This window comes from Spea bombifrons, chromosome 11, assembly GCF_027358695.1.
Source record: "Spea bombifrons isolate aSpeBom1 chromosome 11, aSpeBom1.2.pri, whole genome shotgun sequence".
Taxonomy (NCBI): domain Eukaryota; kingdom Metazoa; phylum Chordata; class Amphibia; order Anura; family Pelobatidae; genus Spea; species Spea bombifrons.
The window spans coordinates 1,184,560-1,206,673 of NC_071097.1; the positions used below are offsets into that span (position 1 = coordinate 1,184,560).

The 22,114-nt window shown below is 45.4% G+C and overlaps 1 protein-coding gene across 2 annotated transcripts in view; it reads left to right on the forward strand.

Moving 5' to 3' along the window:
- Positions 1–22,114, forward strand: part of LRMDA (leucine rich melanocyte differentiation associated) — a 183,589-nt gene that overhangs the window by 139,198 nt on the left and 22,277 nt on the right. For both annotated transcript variants that reach the window (XM_053450503.1, XM_053450504.1), the window contains one exon: positions 21,231–21,315. In XM_053450503.1, coding sequence (XP_053306478.1) covers positions 21,231–21,315 — 85 coding nt within the window. The remainder of the gene's footprint in view (positions 1–21,230; positions 21,316–22,114) is intronic.

Below are 22,114 nucleotides of genomic sequence, written 5' to 3' on the forward strand. Positions count from 1 at the left end.
ATTGCCCCGTGTAATCCAGACTTGTCAGAGGTCTTTCATCTCCCCGAGAGAGCGCAGACGATGGGCTCCCCTCGGCCGTGCGCGGCCGGCTTCCTAGCCCCTTTCCGAGGGGGATTCTCCTCGCTGTGTTGTGACTAGTTGGCTGCGGATTATGTGCTCTATCGAGGTCACCTGTGCGTTCCTGTCCCGCGATTGATTGACTGGAATTAATTATGTTGTCAGAGCTGTAATGTGCGTTAGATCGCTTCCCCCGATAAACGCGAGGAGCCAGCGATTCCATTCTGTTTCCTGCCCAGATATATCTTTATTTCATTAGATTTTTTTTATTTTTTTTTTTAGAAAACATTTTTATTTATGACTCACTTTCTCCCGAGATGATGCGTCGGCGAATATTTATTTATTTTTTCATGAGGTTTTGGTGATAACGCACGGCTCGGATGTCTCCGAGTCAGGAGCGGTCGGAGGGGGGGGGATTAGAGAGACGGGTCGCGGAACGCGCGTCCGTCACTCACGCCGCTACAACGACTTTGTTTGGCAATCGGGACACATGGAGCTGGTTAGGCTTACAAGAGCCAATCAAATGCACGTAACTAGTCATGATTACCCGCATACGCCACACGTGGAACTAGTTAGAGACTCCCATCAAAGACACAACTAATAATAATTAATAGCACCCAGGAGGCATCTGGTCCTGCTTAAAAACGGATCAAAAACATCAAATTGATACATATCACCCACACATGTTATGCCAGAATCGTACAATTCTAGTAAAAATACATATTTTGGGGTAATTGTAATGGACACGGAACTCCTTTTTCTATGAAAGGAGGACTGGACGGTCTAATTGAAGCTTTGTGTGTATTATTGGTAACATGTTACACGCAACCCATGTATGATCCCAGTCAGAAACGCTTGGTTTTCTAGGATCCATCTTCAAGATGGTCAAGTTCCAACAAGACCCCCACGGACCTCTTATGGCATATCCGGCTGGTCGAAACGCGTCGGGGACTGGAGGAGCTTCTCGATATTAATGGCTCGTTAATTAGAAACCAGGGCATGATCTCGGGTCGTCGTGAAGCTTTGGCCGGATTATGACCCGAGTTCATGCCCTGAACAAGCAATTAATATTAAGAAGCTCCTCCCGTCCCCGACGAGTCTCAACCGGCCTGAGTTAGAAGATCTTTTTTTATTGAATATTTTTTTTTATTACATCGTGAAGTTCTGGTCCTGTTCCCAAATTTCTTTCATGTCACCGGTGAGGCTCCGAAGCCCCCTATAATCTGTCGTGAAAGCTTTGAATTGGTTAAATCCTCCTTAAACCGTCGTGTCCCACCTGCTTTGTTTTTTGACTCGCGCCGGATGAGAGGTTGTCCTGAGGATGAGGACCCCCATGCGTCTGTCAATCACCGAACACAAACCGTTTGATTAGCATTTGAAAGTACCAGCTGGGGACAGCGGTCTAAGACTGCGTAACCTTTAACACTACGTTTCATGTTGGAAAACAAACAACCACCCTTGGTACAAGCAGCCTGCCGTCCGCCCACCGTATCCACCGGCCGTGTTGCCTTCAGAAAGATCATAGCGTTGGAACCCTTTGCTCAAGTTCCGCGGCCATAGGACTCCTTGTGTTCCGTGAAGTCCAGAATGTTGTCAGCGTTCCGATAGATCTCAAAAATATTTTTTTTCCTAGTAACATTTTTCTGATGATGTTTCTCCGTCTTCCAAACTGTTTGTTGATGTGATCTTCGGTTCTTCAGAAGGTCTACGTTTGACCTCGCTTAGCTTTTGTCGACCTTAGCCTGAAGTCTCACCTGCTTCCTCAATCTGTTCCTTCACTCCAACTCATTAGACTGTTTGTTTTGGAGGTCTTACTGGTGGCCACTTAAACTGTCGACCTCCACCTTGAGTGAGTGGTAGCTCGGTGGAAAGACCAGCAGAAGTTGTAGAGCCTTGGCAAAGGGATAGGGCTCCTGACAACGAGACCAACCATTGAGTAAGTCTTTCTTTACAGCAGCAAAAAAACGGGCGGACTAGACAGGCTTGGGGCTGAGAGATTGCAGGTTTCTGGAGCACACGTGATTTCCTACAGTGGGCATTAATACACAGTGACCAAGACCATAGCGGCTTCCTGGTGAAGGGGCTTCAAAGGTAGGACAGTTTTATTGCGTTCTGCCAAGGGTCCTAATGGCCAGAGCCAGTGGAAGAGTCTCGTTGTTGACGCGATCACCCAACATTAGCATTTCTGGATTAGCGGGCTTACAACGTTACAGACTTGACCTCGAATCTGACATTCAAAGGCTTTGGCCCTTTGTCATCTTCACGTCTCGTGAGTTCCTAACCAGCCTCTCTTTAATGCTTGGAAAGTTTCAGGCCACTTTTCTGCTTAGAAAGCTCTTCTCTTAATGAGGTGTTCCTGGCAGCTTTTCCATCTACAAAAAAAATAAAATGTTGTTGTTTTATCTTTTCCCCCCCGTTTTTTAATGCTTGTCTGCGGAGTGACGCTGGAGTTCTCAGGCTGGAAGGGTTGTTAAGCGAGTTGAAAGGACTTTTGGTGCAAAGAGAGTCGAAGCAGAAGAGCTTGGATCAGTAAAACACCTCTAAACAGAAATAAAAGATAAACACCCGACTCGACGCCGTTTCATCCTGAAAGCCGGTGACAAGGACCCGAGCCGACATGAGAGCGGCGCTAATGATCTGTAAAAACCCCGGCAGGGGAAGCGAAGGGGGGGGGTCGTTGGCAACTTATATATAAAAAAAAAAAGATGAAATAAAGAGTGTGTCGTGCTTGCCGGCCCCAAATAAACAAGATTATACCTCGGAAACATCTCGCTGGGTCACTACGTTTGGTGGGACAAATGTTGGCAGGACCTCGTCTGATGGGAAAACGCTCTTCAAGCTACTTATGACCACGATATTTGGTTGCTGGCGGATGAAGTCACGTTGAAACGGACGTTTCAAGGTAGCTTATGGTTTCTCTCCCGTGCAGCCAAGCTGGAGGAGATACCTGGATCCCGGTAGCATCATCCAAACGTCCACCAGGTCCATTGGATCCATCTAGTCTGTCTGTTTCTCCTGCCGTAAAGACTCAAAGACTACTCTGAATGTCAAAATACAGAAACATGTCTCCTTCCTCAAATTGCCCCCCCCCCCGTATAAATTCCACCTGCCATTTTACATAATCTTATCTGCAAATACCAAGCTTCGGAGAAGAGGGTCAGACCTTATCTCCTGATCGTGTTTGCTCCCTTTAATGAAGGTTGGTGGGGTTGGGAAAGGTTAACGCTGAGATGAACCATATCGTTCTTCTGCGTTATATGACCCAGCGATTTATATTTCTAGGTGAAGCGGCTCGGCCGCTCTAAATGAGAGTGATCGAGTCCCTCACAGTCATTATGAGCTTCCTTGCTGCTTTTCTCCTATATTCCTCTTTAGAACGTCACCGGGAGCAGTGGGGACAGTTCTGGAGATCCCATCTCTAGAAGGATAATGTCCAGCTTGGGGGAGAAAGAAGAGAGAGAAGGGATCGGAGAGAAGAGAGAGAGAAGGGATAGGAGAGAAGAGAGGGATAGGAGAGAAGAGAGGGATGGGATAGGAGAGAGAGGGAGAGAGAAGGGATAGGAGAGAGAGAGAGAGAGAGAGAAGGGATAGGAGAGAAGAGAGCACTAGAGGGTCGGAGGTAATGGAAGGAAGGGTGGTAGATAAGTGCCCGGGGTCATCGTTTTGGGTCAATTTGCTCAAATCCCCCAAACCAATGTTTTTTTGCTTTGGGGATTATAAAATCTCCCATTTATCATTCACTTCCTGCCCCTTTAGTGACATCGCGGTGTAATTCATCGGTACGGCAACCGCCATCATTCCGATTTAACCCCTAGTGCGCCTGTGAACGTCCCTTGTGCAGTAGATGCAGCTTCCACTGCAGCAGGACTGGGATTTTTTTTTCATAAAAAAATAAAACAATTCACTTTTTTTAATAAAATAACCGTATCGAGCATCGTTCAGACGGCCGCCACCGGCCACCGGCAGTAAAGTCCGCATCGTCTAAACCGGTTATCTTTTCCGATCTGGAATCCCCAGGACCTGTTTGCGGCTGTACAGCGAGCGCCAATCGCGGCCGAGCCGGCGGCCCCCGGTGGCTCCTTACCTGCCTGATAAAGTCTGACAAACAGCTCGTTAGCACTTAATTAGGCAGGTGGAAATTTACCACCCACCAGACAGAAGGCTTGAACGGGCCTCCCGCCGTCAGCCCTGCGAGAAGAGGGGCCGCGCGGCGTTAATTACCTTTAAATCTGCTGAAATGCAGACTTAAGCAGCAAATTAGCTCCTGCCGAAGATCTGTAAGCAATCGTGGAGCATCCGGAGCCGCCCCCCGAGGGGCCACCCAACCACAATTACTTCTACATTTCTGCGCGGCGAGGCAGGGCCGACACGATGCCCCTGGGCCACGCCGGACAGCCGCGTAGCATATGGCCAAATAAAAAACTGCTTAAGCTCGTAACGCTCTACCAGCGCCGACAAGGGTTAATAAGCCATAACTGCTTAAGGAGTCAAAAATATTCCGCCAATTAATTTTTTATTTTTATTATTGGATTTGTGATATATATATATATTTTTAAAAAAGAGGAAATTTTGGACAATTTTAATGCGCAATATTTTTTTAATTATTAAATGAAAATAGCAATCGAACTGACGCAGGAAGTCCATGCGCATTTCTAGAAGGCTTTGCGTGATGCAGCTAGGGGGAGGAGCATACCTTACGCAGTGCAGTTAAGAGGAGGGGCTTACGTGCAGTGGGAGGGGCTAAATTACAGGTATCCACGTGCAATTCTACCTGATCTCAGCTGGAATTGCCCATGGATGCAGCGGCCATACCTGGGAACTTCGGCCTGCGGCTATCCGAGGCCTACTCTTGTGGGACGCCGCTAGGACTGCCCACTGACGTTGGGCGGGAGGTCCCGTTGATGTCAGGAGGTGTTCCTGCTGACATCGTGGGAAACACCTCCATTTAAAGGGGAAATGGGTGGGGAGCGGGGACTGTCAACCTCCTTATACCCCACCACCTCTTAAAGCAGCCATCAGAACCCCCCCCACATCGGCCAAGACTACCATCTCCGAGTACACGTGTCACGCGTGTCATTTTCCACCAGAGAGAGCGCGTCGGCGCTTCTCCCCCCCCCCATCTCACGCAGCTGTAATGAATAGCTTCTTATATGGAAAATATTTTAATTAGATTTTTCGTTCGGGGCGAGGAGAGCTCCATTGAATAATGCAATCCCCGTAATAATTATGTGTAAATGAGCGCGCGCCGATGATCTTTTACCGCTACTTTATGGAATTAGGGCTGGAGGCAGTGCATTGATAGACACACAAAGGCCGCGCGCAAATTATCAGAAGCTATTAGCTTGTTTGCAAAGAGTTTTATGTTAATCTCCCGGTACTTTAAGCACTCCGCAATTAACATATCAGGGGGAGATGCCTCGGGGGGCTCAGATAAAAAAAAAAAGAGAGAGAGAATCAAAGCGCGGGGCGGTCACCTCCTCTCCTGTTATTAGTTAAAGGCGTGTAATGATGTGTTATCTAATCAGGGTTCTAATTAAAGAATTTCTCAGAAGACGCCCCAATCAGCGGATCTCGAAGGGGCTTTTATGCTGGGTTTTTGGGGGAGGGGGGTAGCAGTTTTACTCGGTTTTCAATGTTTTGAGGTCTGTGTGGTCTTTTGGAAGCTGTAGAGGGTGGTAGGTAAGTGGAACAGTCTCCCAGCAGAGGTGGTAGAGGTTAATACAGCGAGGGTATTAAACATGCATGGGATAGACATACGGCTCCTGAATCTAAGACGAGACCAACGACTGCTTAAGGTTTGAGTCTTTACAGCAGGAGAAACGGGCGACTAGACGGGGGGCCAAATGGGGCCGATCTGCTGGTGGGTTCTGGGTTTTCAGGGGGAAATCTTTGGAACCCAAGACGCGAAATGCTGGTGAAGTTGGTCCGTAACCTCATAAAAGGTAGAGGAACCTTCATAGAGGACCTTCATAGAGGGCCCTCACACCTCCCCCGGGGTCCGAAGGCAGATAAAACCACCCATTGGATAAATATCGACTGATATTTTTGGGCTGAGCTGAAGTTAGAGGTCTGAAGGCGCCATAACCCCCCCTCACCACCAGCCGTAGACACTGGAGCGCGATGCTTCTCTGGCAGGGTATAATTGACCTGAAATAGACTCAAGAATAACGATTAACCGAGTTCGAGACGGGGCGAGCGAGACAGCTCGGAAAGGAGAGCTCTCTGGACCTTTCTGAGTTTGCTAATGAAAGGAACGACTGATATAATTAAAGGGAGCTTCGTTCCGACTCTCCCCGCGCTGGGTCCGGAGTCTATTTAAATATAGCCTCTCGTTCCAAGCGGGGCCGGAGGTTAAAGAGGAGCTCGGCACGTTGAGTCTAGCGCGTGATTAGCACCAGTCTCTGCCTCCCGAGCTCATGCAGATGACGGGGCTTGGCAGGAAGGGTCAACATTGTCATCTCGATGGTTGTCTCTTCTTTCTTCTCCCGCCGTCGCAAACCGCGTCGTGTAAAACCACCGCGGCGAAGACAGATCCAGACTCAGTGACGAGGTTCCTCATGATGTCACATTAAAAAAAATGAAATAAGGGGGAAATTATTCCATGTTCCTCTATGTTCTTCCAGTCGGGATTTAACCCCAAAACAGGTTCTTTCCTGCAGGAACCAGGAACTCTTAATTGTTCTAGGTTACTCTTCAACTTATTTCTTATTTATTACTTATCTACTCAGGTTTTTTTGCCCTAAAATGTCCGGGTCTCCTGTTGTCTACCCTTCCCTACCCCAAAATATATGAAAGAGCACCTCATGGAGCAATGAGAGGAACCTCTATACCTTGAAGGTTGTCTTGACCCACCTACCTGTGCTCGAGTTCTCTAGCGAGCCCAATGTAGCCCAATCGGCTTTATTTTCTGTATTTTTGGCTTTATCTCTAAAATCACCTAATCCAATCCAGCATAACCAATCAAAAATTAGAATTTTTCTTTACCTCTAATAAGCCTAATTTCCCCATTCTGCAAAGAAATTTCATTTTACAATTAAATTTCAAAATTTCAAGAGCATTTTTTATTATTACTATTACAATTTGTGTTATTATTATTATTACTATTAGTATTTGTGTTTATTATTATTATTATTATTCAGGCTCTAATAAGCAATTTCTCCAATTTCCATTCTACAAAGAAATTTAATTTTATAATTCAATTAAAAAATTTCAAGAGCATTTATTATCACAATTATTATTTTTTTTATCATTATTATTATTTTTATCATTATTATTATCATTATTTTTAATATCATTATTATTATTATTAATATTATTATTCAACCTCTAATAAGCAATTTCTCCGATTTCCATTCTGCAAAGAAATTTAATTTTATAATTCAATTAAAAAATTTCAAGAGCATTTATTATCACAATTATTATTTTTATTATCATTATTATTATTATTATTATTATTATTCAGCCTCTAATAAGCAATTTTTCCCATTTCCATTCTACAAGAAAATTTTAATTTATTTCCAAATATTTACTCTATAACAAATAAATACAACTATCTTGCCGAGGGTCTCGGCCCCCCGAAGTGGTGATATATATATGTGTAAATGGGTATATATTCGATTTTCTCGATCTATAGAGCTCAGGGGTTAAGTGGATAAAGGAATATTTAAGGTCGTGTTTGATCTTCTGTTGGAGGCTTAGAGCACCCGGGAGGCTGCCTCCGCACTCCTAATAAAATCAAATTGCGGACGGTGTTCGCTCGTTACCGTGGAGATACGGAGCCTTTTTAAAGGTCACCCCTACTAGTGCAAACACGCAATTACCATGTAACATATTTCACGGGGTCAGAAGCCAAACCCGGCGAATGTTCAGGACGCGATAGGCAGTGGGGTCGAGACACTTGCGGATAAGGGTAATAATGCAGCAAGGGATTATGGGAGCTCAATTTAAAATAAAAAAAATATATATATTTATTTATTAATATTAAAAACATTATTTACTTTTTTATTTTTTTATTTTTTATTTTATTTTAATGGATTAAACCCAACGCAGCTGATACGAAGAGCAGAGATGCCGTCGACTGGGAATTCCGGAACGTATTGAGTGTTTCTTGATTCGTAATAAGCGTTCCTCGTGTAACTCGGGCTGTCTAAAGGCCAAACAGAAGACTCGAGGGAGTCTTGCCGTTCCAGAGACATGATCTTTTATTGCTTCGCAGGAGAAAGGCAAACAAGATGTTGCTTGTTCTCCTGTCTTCTGTGGCCACGGCGTGGACAAAAGGGGTAGGAACGGCAGATGGGCCTCAGAACCCACCAGCCTGGGACCATGACCTGTAGTAATAACACGACTCATAAAGTGCCCAAAGATATTGTAGGACTTTATGTTTTCTCCTTGTAGGTTTGTCTCGTCAAGACAAACCTCCAACCACGAGGAGGTCTCCATCCTTGGAGGTCTCCTCCGTTGACCTCTTCCACCGATCTCCATCCAACACTGGAGCACCAGGGCTTGAGCATTGGACCCTCTGAATGAATTCACTAATGTTTCTGATAATAACGCTGCATACGTCATGCCAAACGAGCCGGTGTTCTCATGGCTTTTCGATCCTATCAGCTTGGAGGCCTTGCTTGGGACTCCATTTTGGAGCCAGTCTTGGGTTGAAGCATCGTTGGTCGAGGTTGGCTAGCCTGTGAATTATGTTCTCCATGGGTTAAAAGTAGCTCTGGAAGTAGAAAAGGTTCTCTTGGGTCCAAGTCCTGGCAAAGACCCAGTTTATAAAGTAACCCGGTAATCCGCCGGCAACAAAAATGTGTCACCATTATAAAAAAAAAAGGGAAGGGGGCCGGGGCGGGGGGAGGGGTGGAAATCGCAGATAATAAATCTCCGTAATATATGATCTCACAACCAAGAGATCAGAGCCGGCCGTAACGTGATTGTTTGACATCATGTTGTCAGGGAAGAAAAGCAAAGTTGACCGGAGATGTTTATTACACGTCCAACCAGATGTCTGGGCTCTTGGCTTGTCATCGGCAGAGCTAAACAAAACGCCGAGCGCAGAAGGGTAGCTGGCAAGATCCGGGGATAGTTTATCATCGGGAGAGACAGCTCCGAGAGCGGGGTGAAATAAGACCTAGTGTTTCCCAGGTTTGGGGGACGGCCAGGATCCGACCGTTATCAATCGAGCGTTTTGTGTATGGGGTTTGGCAGCCGGGACTAGGCTTACCTTTTCATCCGCTGCCTTCTTCTGACCATTTAACCCGTCACTGTCAAGTGTCCCTGTTTAGTGTGGCCAGTCCCTCTCCCAAATCTCCGTCACCCTCTTGATGTCCCTCTTTTCTCCCCTGATGCCACTCTTTCTTCCCTGTGACCTTTTTTCCTCCCCCTGATGCCCCTCTTTCTTCCCTGTGCCCTTCTTTCCTCCCCCTGATGCCACTCTTTCTTCCCAGTGCCCTTCTTTCCTCCCCCTGATGCCCCTCCTTGCTCCTCTGATCCCCCTTTTTCCTCCCCTGATGATATAAATAAAGGGAATTTTGGCAAATAAATCATTATACATCACCTTTGCTGTGTTAAGTTTAAACTCGTCAGGTTTTTCCCATAATTAAAAGTTGTAAAATCCCAATCGATCGTATTGATCTTCATTAACGGACAATGAGAATTCACTAAAAATTCAGTGAAATCCGCTTTACGTTAATCAATACGTCATAAACTGTCCGTGCTAAAAATGTTGATGAATCTTCAGCAGATTTGGACACGTTCTTAGCAATTGTTCTAATAGAGTTTAACCCACTTGCTCTTGAACTAGAGGGAATGTAGTTCCTTACACAGAAGGTGGTAGATGAGTGGAACAGCCTCACAGCAGAAGTGGTAGATGGTAATACAGTGAGGGAATGCATGGGATAAGCATATGGCTTCTGAATCCAAGAACTCCACTTCTCTCTCAAAACACTTCCCCGTCCAATAGATTTTGTTAATGCAGGTGTTGGGCTGGCTTTCTAGGACAATAGGTTCCCAATCCCCCCCCCCCTTTTGAACTGCACAGAAAGGGTCCCCGGTTGGGCCTCTGATGTCCATGCGAGCCAAGGTCTGACGTTGAGGAGCACATTGGAATCTCCAGCTAGTTTAAAGAGAGAGACCATGATGTCCTTCAAGCCCAGCCCTTGCAAGGCTGCCCGACTCCCCCGCCTGACGTGGTGACCGACATCACTCCTAAAACAGCCAACTGCGGGAATCTCCAACTGTTGTCCTTCAACCCCAACCCTTGGCAGTCCTTCCAGGTGGTTAACCTCGCATGACCCCGCTGGAACCAACCCTTGTTGAGTAAAGAAGACAGGATGACCAACGTACCTCGCCAAAGAGCCAGCTACGTGCATTATTTTTCATGAGTGGCGCCTTTTCTAGCTCATAAAAAATTCCATGTTTCAGGAGAAAAGTTGACGCGTGTGGTGGGTTCGCGTCTTAATCCAAAACACCCTTTTTTGGGTCTAAACGAATAAAAAAAAAAATGAAAATAGGTTCTAGAGCACTTACCCACCACATTCCAAGGTCACCGACCCAATGGATGAGTGGAGCTTCTATGCATGTTCTTCTGTTGACCGAGACACCGTCTGTTGTTCACCTCCCAACCCTACTGAGATGCCTACACACCTTCTTTACCATCTCAAGTAATGTCCCACTTGAATGTGAATATACGACAAAAATAAATATATGCTTTTGATAAATTTGAGCAATTTCCATGCTGATGACGCCAAATGTTTTCTCATGGTAATTTTTATTGAAACGGGTGGCTTTTATAAGAGGATTCATACATATCACTTTGATCCGCATTGTTCCAGTAATTGGTTTCATTTCTTGCCGTGATTATTATTTTTTATTTTTTTTATCTTACCTTGTCTAAAAAAAAAAAAAAAAGATTTTTTTGTTAGAAAACTAATTAAATGGCAAATAAAATCTCTGCCTTACATAAGGTTACAAATCACCCCAAAAGTATTTATCTTCTGCTATTTTCAACAGTCCGTGTAACATGAAATCACCCAAAAATTGTCCAAATATATATATATATTTTTTTTCATATATATATATATATATATATATATATATATATATATTTTTATTTTTTTAACTAAAAAATATATCTTAAATTAAAGAAGAGCCTTCCGTGACATCATTTTTTTTTAATTAGTTGGAGACGGGAGCGCGGTACAACGGAGTATTTGGAGAAGACGTTTTCCAAACCCCATTTGGATCCAATCACGGCGGTTCTCCCCGCGCCCGCTTCCCCCAACGCCGTAGAACGGCTGTAAATCAGCCAGATGTCGCCACGGTTAAAGCGTCTGAAATTAGTTTCTGAGTGTTATGTTCTTGAGATGACTTTTTAGTCTCTTAGTAAATTAGAGTTCCTAAATTCTCTCCCGCACCTCCGGGCCACGGGGCTTTCACAGCTCACTTCTCGATTCATCAAAGGGATACTTGCTCTTCTATTACCTTTTTATATCCTTAATCAGGCGATTTATTACCAAACGGCGGACGTTTCAAATGGAAAAGGGTCTTTTTTTTTTTTTTGGCTTATATTTATTACAAAAGGAAAAAAAAAAGAATTGTTTCAAAAAAATCCTTTTTTTATAGAAGTAACATTAGTGGTCTTAGGACTTTGGTTAAGAAAGTGGCGCATAAAGGGAGCGAGCGTCAGGGCAGGAATGGGGAGAGAGCGTCAGGGCAGGAATGGGGAGAGAGCGTCAGGGCAGGAATGGGGAGAGAGCATCAGGGCAGAAATGGGGAGAGAGCGTCAGGGCAGGTAGGGGGAGAGAGCGTCAGGGCAGGTAGGGGGAGAGAGCGTCAGGGCAGGAAGGGAGAGAGCATCAGGGCAGGAAGGGAGAGAGCGTCAGGGTAGGAAAGGGGGGAGAGAGTCAGGGTAGGAAAGGGAGAGAGCGTCAGGGCAGGAGGGGGGAGAGAACGTCAGGGCAGGAAGAGAGAGAGCATCAGGGCAGGAAAGGGAGAGCGTCAGGGCAGGAAGGGAGAGAGCGTCAGGGCAGGAAGAGAGCGAGTGTCAGGGCAGGAAGCAAAAGAGCGTCAGGGCAGGAAGCTGATCAGATAATGCTGGCTCTGCCACAGGCTGCCACGCGTCTCAATGTTTGGCGACAGTTGAAAGCCCTCCGTATATTGTCGCCGACGTATCTGTCATCGGCTCTTTTACTTTTATTGCTCGTTCTAATTTGGATTTTCATCTGCAAACCGCCGAATAAATATTCCGAGAAGAAAGTTCAACGGCGTTCTGTCTTCCATTAGCCGAACCATTTATCTAATTAAAAACACGGCGAGGTCAGGGATACGAGCGCGCCGGACGTTTTCACCATCTCCTCCGCCAATTTAGAAACATTTAGCCAGCGCTATGCGGATTTAATTAGCCGCCCCTCGTTCTCGGAAGCCACAGAGGGGGTCCGCGATTTAATGACGTTATTATTCCGGCCTCCAGATGCTTTCGCGGCGTAAAAAAAAAATAATAATAATAAAAAAAAAAAATTCAGGTCTTATAAATCTGTCATCGGCCCGTACCCCCTCGACTTGGACACTTTCCGATATTAACCGCTTGAGAAGTTTAAAGCAAAGTCAAAAATTATTCATTAAACCCGGCCCGCCGTTTATGCGCACTCACTGGAAAGAAGCCTCGTTTGCTCTCGGCCCCCGGTTCTTGATCGCTGGTTAATTTTTAACCCAAATTAATTGGCCGTTTCCCCGTCGACAAGAAATTTATGGGCTCGTAATTTGTGGGGTAAACCGGGCAGGAAATGAAAAAATCATCACCGATGGGGCGGGGGGAGGGGAGGTCAATGTAGCAGATGCACTGGGGGATTTTTTTTTAATTTTTTTGTTATTTTTCAGGCATTTTTTTTTAATTTTATATATATATATATTTATTTTTTTGTATTTTTTTTTTTATTTATTTTTTTTTTGGGGCGGGGAGGCCGATGTTTTTGCAGCCTGGATTAAATAAACTTACAATCCATTGCCTGCCTGAACATCACCCGTGGAGGTCTGTGATAACAAAAGCGTGGTGAGTTATGGCGTGCTGTGAAACCAGGGCCTTGATGAGATTAAACTATTTTGGAGCACAAGTGTTTCTCGAAGCCTGATTTGTAGTGGCGAGCGGACGTTAAATCACATTTATATATCGGAAAGCGAGCTCGGGAGAAGAGCACAATTACACAGCGAGACAGCTACTTTCTATTTCATTTTTATCCGGGATTTCTTCTCCGTTTTTATGTCTCTCGCCTCCCTCGTCGCTAAAAGGCTTCACCTTCAAAAGTTCTCTGCGGAAGGAAGGCCGCTGTGATTATAGCTTCTCCTCGAGACCTGCGGCGGAGAGCGCTTATTAGTAAATATATATATAGAGAGAGAGAGACAGTGGCTGTGCATCTCTGGATATTATTCATAGCCTAGACCAAAAGACGAGATTTCAAACTCGATAGTTTTTTGGTCCTGTTGGCCGGCCACCTCCTAGAGAGACGTTATGGGTATTCAAGCCCAGGGAAGCCAACTTCAAAACATTGGGGGTTATGGTGCAAAATTTGTCACCATAAAGATGGAAGGAATGGTCCAATAAGAAGAGTCAACCATCCCCTGGAAATTTCTCGTTGGATCTACCCTACATCTGGATGTCCGATTCTGGGCAAACTCTATTTTCAGGTCATCTCTCTATAGGGCCTTCAAAGATTTGACCCTCAAGGGGCATCTTCCTACTCCCAGTATGGACGCAACTTCTCATTACTTTTTCCAGGGCAGTTAAAATGAGATTCAACATCTGTCGCATCTGGACGAACTCTAGTTTCTCTAGTTTCAGACCTTCTATCTATTAGGACCTTCACAACTTTGACCCGCATCGGGCGCCTCCCAGTATGGACACAACTTCTCATGACCTTTTCCGGGGCACAGAAGTGAGATTTAGCATCTGTTGTATGAAGATAGGTGGAGTTTGCCCCAAATTATCTTCATATTCCATCCCAGACATGATCTTACCCCAGATGCCTTCTTGAAAGATGGCTTCTACAAAAACTGTATCGTTCCTCATAACTAAAGGCAGTCCTCTCCTAAAAGTTATCTGCTCCTTCTTATCTTTTGGGAAACCTTTCACCGATTTTGAGTTTTTAACCATTTATTCTTTGAATTTCCTAAACATATTCACCACACGATTGACCCAACGTTTGTCGAACAGGCGGTCTGCATAATCCAACCCAAGGAGTTGAGGTAGAGGATTGTCCTGGGGACGTGGTGACCCCGCGGAGGAGAACAGAGACCAATATCGTAAACCATTTTATTTTTACACAGCCAACTCATAAAGAATAATTTATACGGCAGCGAATAAACAGGGAGCACAATGCACGATACATTATAAGCCCAGGTCGGGCAGACACACAATGCAAAGATGACTGCCGGTTACAGATTGTGTTTATTTTACTGCTCGGAGTGGAAATTTGTCTGCGCAGGTTTTTTGTCACCACCATTAATACAGCAGAGCTGATTAACAACCTTCCTTATCCGTGGTAACAACAATTCTGCCCCTTCCCAGCGATGTCGTATCTCCTAAGTGATAGGATTGCCCCCTGTATGTCAGGGTTTTTACCCCAGTCCCAGGGTCTTGGGTTGAATGGGCAGTTTTTACCCCAGTGTTGCGGTGAATGGGGCAGATTCTCAGGGTCGCACGGTCACACTCCTTCATATTCCCCTCTGATCTAATGATATCCAAGCATTCGGTTGGTGCTTTTCTCCCTGCTTTATCACAGCTGGAATCCCTGCTTGAATACAGGTGACTCCATTCAGAATATCATAACCTCGCGTTTTCCGTAAGGACCATTATTAGGACTACTTTGCTGCCAGCGTTAGAGAGTCGCCCCAATAGGATCGCTGTGATTGGCTATTAAAGGGTTAACAGTTGGTGTGTCCGCGGGGTCAGACGGTACCGGGGTCTTTCTATTAATGTCTAAGGAAGTCTCACTTCTCGTCTCCCGCCGGCTTCCAGGACTCCTGGCTCCGAACGCGCGCACGTGCCGCGTGGCCCAGCGTGGAGTTTATACATCATGGCTAATGGCTTGTTTGTACGCATGTATGTGAGCGTTTCCTGCTCTCTCGTGCGTGGAGACAGAGCATATTATAACCCCGCGGGTAGGGACGTGCTTCACGGCCCTTTCCAACCCAATGTTTACTTACCCGGCTATAAATAAGTAAAAACACGGAGTCAGTGGCACACATTGGGCTTCTTAAAATTCATCTGCATGAGCTGCATTAAGTAGGGAGCTTGCTGGTACGACTCATTAACCTCCTGTTCGCATGTAACCGCAGCTTGTCGTACAAAAAGCACACACGAGGATCCCCGTGCAACATGCGTAGCCTTGAACGCGGACGTCCTCGGTGGAGAACGCGTCTTCTAACGGCGGTTAACGTTAAGTGCTGGAAAGGCTACCTTGTAACAAGTGCGTGGTGGCATGGGGGCGTCTGGTTTGGGGTGGAAGCTTGACCACAACTTGGACTTTCATTCCATAAAAATTTACAAAAACCAAGATAATTGACAATAAGATGAAGCCCCCCCCCTTATATCTATGGTCAGAGATGTTTGAAGGTGAAGAACCTTGCTTGGCCTTCGAGGGTCTTCTCCATTTAAGATTCCCGTATGAAGTCGCCGTTCCGGAATGTTACTGAATTATCCTTCCCTTTGAGGGCATCAGAAAGTCTCGGGCACTCCGAGGCGCAGACAAGAGTTTTTGAGGCCCGCATACTTTCTTAAGAGGGTTCAGTCTCAACGAGCAGATAGCTCCTGTCTAGAAGTGTCCAAAACACGGACCATCGGCGTCTTTTTGCCCGCTCTGACCTCCGGCTCACCCGCACTTTCTCACTCAGCTTCTATCGTTTATTAAATAAGAGTCTGTTATCAGGCCTATTATCCGTCCCATTAAGGGCTGTTGTCTTCCACTCGTGTTACCAAATATTTGTCACTCGAAAACCAAGTGCGACGGGATGCTCTGGATTAGGCAGCGGCCGACCTCTTGGCGACCGTTGGGCCAACGGGTCATTATTTTAACCTAATATCAGAATCAGACTGCGCTTATGGGCCGTGTTACTAGACAGGTTTGACTTGTTGGCGGGACCTCTTGGCCATTGACCTTCAAGATGGCCAAGTCCCCCGTTCCTTCTCGTGGTCTTCTCTTTATGTCAACCCATTCCTTGAAAATCCTCCACATTACAGGCCTCTGCACTCCCCTCCTTGAAAGTGCGGCCTCCTCGCCCCGGCGTGACCTCTTCGTATTACCGATCTGTCTTGTTTTAACACGTTGTCTTCACGTCCAGATGTATCTCCAGATAATAATATAGCAGTCTAACCCCCCCCCCCCTCTCTTTTTTTTTGGAGAACTTGTAATGAAATCGCGTTGTTGGAAGCCTCTGCGAGACAGGATCCGGCTGAGCTCAGGACAATCTCACACGCCGTGCTATTAAAGACCTTGATTTTGTCAAGAGACAGGGCGGGGGGGTCGGGGGGTGGTGGTGTTCTTTCCTTCCTTACAGAATTTATGTTGATGTTTAATACAACTTTTTCGGCTAAGAAGGCCATCGCCGATCCCGGTGAAATATGTTATTATCGTCTCTCGCGGAGTAATGGTTTTTTTTTATCAGCTCCTCTGCCTCTTAACCCAGGAGAGCGTTACTGTTTACACGTGTACGTGGGGAGGAAAAACTCTCCTAATGTCTCATGCTTTAAAGAAAGTATTTTTGGTAGTCAAGCAGTAGACATTGAGATACGGGGCGGAAGGAGGCCCCAAGATGTGTGTCCCGTCAGTCAGATGCCAAACGTCGGGCAACCGCAGCATGTAAGAATGTCTGTTAGCCTGACAGCTCTGGCCTGGAGATCTCTCTTCTCCCCGAGAGCAAATAAACCCATTCTTGTTTCTTTTGCTTTTAACCGGCGCGTTTCACAGGCCTGTGATTGGAAGCACTATTAATAACCTTCAGCTTGTGGTGACAACCTTGATTCCAGCATTCAGCACGCTGGGACCCTGCCAAGCGCCGTAAATGCCTGCTTTAATCTGGAAGGGCTCTGCGTTCTGCATGCGAAATGGTTGACGTGCTAGCACCCCCTTCTGCCGACAGGCCGCGTCTGCCTCACCAACCCTACGACGTTATCTACCTTGCCGTAGACGGGGGCCACCTGTCCACTGACGGCCCCGCTGAACACGAGCTGCGGGAGAATAAAATCCCCAATTATAAATTTTGATTTTTTGTTTTTCCCCACGAAAAAAATTTAGCTCTTTTCATTAGAATTTACGGTAAAAAAAATTGTTTTAAAACAATTTTTTGGGGAATTTTAAACAATTTTTGGGGAATTTGAGAGTTTTTAGCAAAGGGAGAGCAGCGTTAGGGGTTACTGCGGTTACAGCCCGTGATCCGTCATCCCTTCACGAGGTAATAATCCACATCAATGAATAAAAGGAGCTAAATTAAAGTTTAAAAATTCCGTTTCGGGACAGGAGGCCGGAGCTCCTTGAAGCAGAAGGTTGGAGAGGATTTATTTACTTCTAGATTACTCGAGATTTATTTCTAAGCACCGCATTTTTTTAATATCATTCTCCTGACCTCGACAGACGCAGAAAACAAGAGAATCAGCCTTTGAAACTCTCTAATCATTTGAAACATTTTTGAATTATTCCAATTGTTTTTTTTCAGTTATCCTCCTGAAATTAGAAACAATATTTTATATTTTTTTTCTGTATTTTTTTAATGTATTTTTTTTGTTAGCCTTCCCAACAGTTTTTAAATTAAATTAAATACAATTTCTGATTTTTTTTTTATTTATTCATTTATCTTTTTGTAAATTAGAAACAATTTTTTTTTTTTTTTTTAATCTTTCCGAAATGAAAAACAATTTCTGAATTTTTTTTTTAAATTTGTTTTTTTTTTTAAAATTATTATTTATTTATTTATCTTTTTTGGAAATGAGAAACAATTTTAGAATTTTTTTTTTATCTTTCTGAAATTAAATACAATTTCAAATTTTTTTTGGGGGGGATTTTTTTTATTGATGTTTTTTTTCTCGAGCTGCAGCTGGTACCGGCGCTTAATCCGGTCCTTCCGACGGACGCTTGGCGTATTAATCTGATGGAACCCACCATAGGTTCTCTCCTCACATCCTGAGCCTTAACTATGACCCCCCCCCCTCCCCGCCTCTCTCTCCCCAACACACCCCGTCCATTGAAATCTCTAACCCCCTTTTCTTTGAGTCTTAAGGAAACAAAAGCGCTGTTGTTATTACATGCTCTCTGTGCTACACTGAAACAAATCAATCTCAACTTCTCAGAACCCTTGTGATTATGTGTGTGTAAAGACTTTAAAGGCCTTTGATCCTGAAAAGTCATTTCATCCTGTTCTTAAATCAGAGCAGCTCTAGGCTGTTTAAACTTCAGCGGAGGGAGGAAGAGGAGGAGGCGGTGGGGTGGGGTGGGAGAGGAGATATGGAGGGGTCTGAGAAGGAAGGGAACATCTTAAAAAATATATATATCAGCCGAGGATTCTTCTTTATTGTTTACAAACATTCTTTTTTAATGTCAACATTCCGCTCGTTGCTTGTCTAAAGTCTTCCGATGGTCTCCTCGTTGTCTTCTTCTGGCCTTCAAGAGGACTTGGCGGGTTTAAGGAGAGAAAGAGGCCATTGGTGGGCACTTTAGACCAAATCTCCAAGAGGAAGGAGGTGAATGGACCCCCCCACCAGTAACAAATAAAATGTTTGATCAGTAGGGGTGGAAAGGAGTCAAGGTTTGTTGGTCACAGAGACCTGGATCAGGGGAAGCCTTTGATGCTCAACAAGAGGTCTTCTTATACCCAGCAGGGTGTCCCCCCTCGGTGGGTGGTAATCTTAATAATGTGGCAACTTAGTAAAATTAATTGGGGTGGAAAAAAAAGGGGAGGGGGGGTGAGAATGGAGAGTTTAAAGGACCTGTGATCTGTCAGCTGAAAGAAAATTAGCGAGGGCGAGGGGGGGGGATTCTTAGCCAAACGTATTAAATCCAGACGGGGATAAAAGTGTTTCCAGGGGAAATGAGCCTTCGTTTAAAATTAAACTGATTTCAAATGACTGATCCCCCTGTGGGCTGGCATATTTATGTGAATGGAGACGGACATAAAGGTTTATGCCGTAGGTGAAGGTAGTGGATAGGTGGAACGTCCTCCCAGCAGAAGTGGTAGAGGGTAATACAGTGAGGGGATTAAACATGCACGGGATAGGCATGGGGCTCCTGAATCTTATGACGAGACTAAGGAGTTTCTAGACGGGCTGCTTCTAGGTTCCTCGTTCCCATCATGCATTGCGGGAGGCTGATTAGCATAAAATGAGGGTATAGTAAGGAGGGGCTGATGAACGCGTTAGAGGGAAGACGACTGTTTATATTAAAGAATTCCGATAAGAAATCCTACGGTTTCGGGACGCGCGGTAACCTGCCAGTAATTGGCCATTTTTATTTCGGCTTTTATTTTTTTTTATTTTTTATTATTTTTTTTATTATTTTTTAGCGGCCTCCAATCCTCGAGGCAGCGTTCCTGTCTTCCCATTACAGAGCCCCATTTATCATCCCGTCCGACGTTATTAATCAAGACGCACCGGGGCTCTATTCCTAAAAAATGAGATCATTTTGATAAATCACGGCTGACATGAAATGACTTTATTCCTTTTAAGTGCAATTTAGACGGTGAATTTTTTCCCCATTTATGATTAACGGCTGAAACGCGGATAAAAATCGGCTCGCTTTGGTATTTGATTGATTCTTTTCCTACGTGTACTTGTTGGAGACGAGAGGGTGGTGGTTAAGTGGAACTGCCTCCCAGCGGAAGTGGTAGAAGCCAGACACAGCCCGGGTTATATATATATATATATATATATATATATGTTTTTCCGACGCATTTCGCATTGTGCTCCGTATACCCGCGGAGAAGCGTTGCAGGGATGAGGGTTCGTAAATATTCATTATTTATGTAGATAAAAAGTCCTTCACGGGGTATAAATATCAAACCCCCTCTGTTACCCCCCACTCTGCTGTACACAGGAGCCGCCATCTTGCTGCCCCGTCGCGGGGTATAAATTGCCCCGTCGCCCTGAGATATCTGTGATAATAGCGTTACGGAGGGCCCTACGCGTCCGGAAACAATCTCTAGCGCTAGAGGCTCACACGCCGTCTGCTAAAACAGCGCGGGGAGAGAACAGGAAGTGGGGTACAACTTCCTGCTTGGGCCAGCGGCATTATGAGAAATGGAGGGGGGCTTGCCTAAAATGCCCCAGCTATGCCATTGGTGGAGGCCGATTAGATGTCAGCGGTGGAAATGTTGCTTAATATAATTTGTTGGTCAGGCCCAGTGCTGCTCAACTCCAGTCCTCCAGGGCCACAAACAATTCCCTGATTTCATTGCCACAAGTGTCCTCTGATCAGCCAGTTTGAGCTTCTGCTGGAAGACTGCTCCTTGCATTCACTACTATCATTTCCCTTGGTTGCTATTTTCCACCATGTTACTTGACCACTGATGGGATCTGTCCTTCTCCAGTGAGCGCCTCTTGGTTCTTCCACCAAGGTTCCTCCATGTTATATGGACCCCTAACGCTCCCCAGCCCTCCATATTGTTTTGAAATTCCTCCTTATTGATCTGGAAGGTTGAGGTGTCCTCCTTCCTCTTTGACCAAAAGGACAGAAAGGAACCCCACGGAGAGCCATGGCTTCTCTCCTTTGACATTCCAAGCGTGACATCCCAAATGTCATCCAACAACTCAGCCCCGACCTTAACCCGACCCTTGACCCAGAGAACTTTGTGCTGCCAGTTCCTTGAGATCCTTCTGAGATTGATTGACACCTTCTTAGCGTTTTCCTAGAGGGCCGAGACATCAGTGATGTTGCTATGGTAATATCGTCCACACCTGTGCTTGGAATGGAAAGTTCTATACATTGTCTCGTAAGGAACCGAGTAGAACCCTCATACCCAGCATACCCAGAGGTCATGGAAAATAGGGGCATCAAGGGACTGGGGGAGGGACTGGCCAAATGAAATAGGGACACTTGGTAGATACAGTGAAGACATTCTGACATTCTGTGTTCTGATTTCTAACATTCATTGGAAATACCGCGTTGTTTAACCCCGATTCCTCCCCGTTTCTCTCTCCCCAGGTTCCCAGCACCCCAGACTCCAACTCTCCAGTGTTGCCGTACTCGCCCCTGCCGCCCGTGTCTCGAGACCCAACTAACCACAGAGGTAAGAAATGTCCGTTCTTCTCTTATATTAATGTCTTATATTAATGTCGACAAATTTTATGAGTACAACGTTTGGTGTCTGGGTGGTGAATGTAGCCCCGTGGCTAGGATGGCTACCTGGTCATTAACTCCTTTGTTGCCCAGAACCTGGTGGATCTTTTTAGAAAGATGAAACCAGGAAGGACCACCTGGTTCGTTTTAAGAGCAAACGTGGATCGGACTTCATTGTGCTGGAAGCCTAAGCATGCGCCGCTCGGAGTGACACCCAAACCACACGTTAGCTCGCAATAACGATAATCCAAGAGTTAAAAAAAATGAAATCAGGATCGAAGAAGCGGGTATGTGGGCACCCGGGGGCCCTTTACGTTGCCGACGGGAGCAGAACGAGCTTGACATTTCATCGTCGTCCCCGTGGACACCGTTTGTTTCCAGAGGCTGGCGACGCGTTGCACCGTCTGACTTCAGAATGTCAAATATCACTGACTATCTTTTTTTCTTTAGGGGACGAGCCGGTCGGGGGGCGCAGCGCAGGCTTCGGTGGGTTTTGGATGCATCTCAGATCCACTTAACCCTAATCTGGACTTTTTCTTATTTACTTTTGCGATCATGACAGTCGAGGACCCGGCCTCCGGTGCATCAACTGAAAATCGGAGACTTTATGTCTGGGTTTGGCCATTTATAGAATCACAGACCCCATCGGCCCCCGCCGGGCCCATCTAGTCGCCCGTTTCTCCTGCTGTAAAGACTCAAACCTTAATCAGTCGTTGGTCTCGTCTTAGATTCAGGAGCCGTATGTCTAT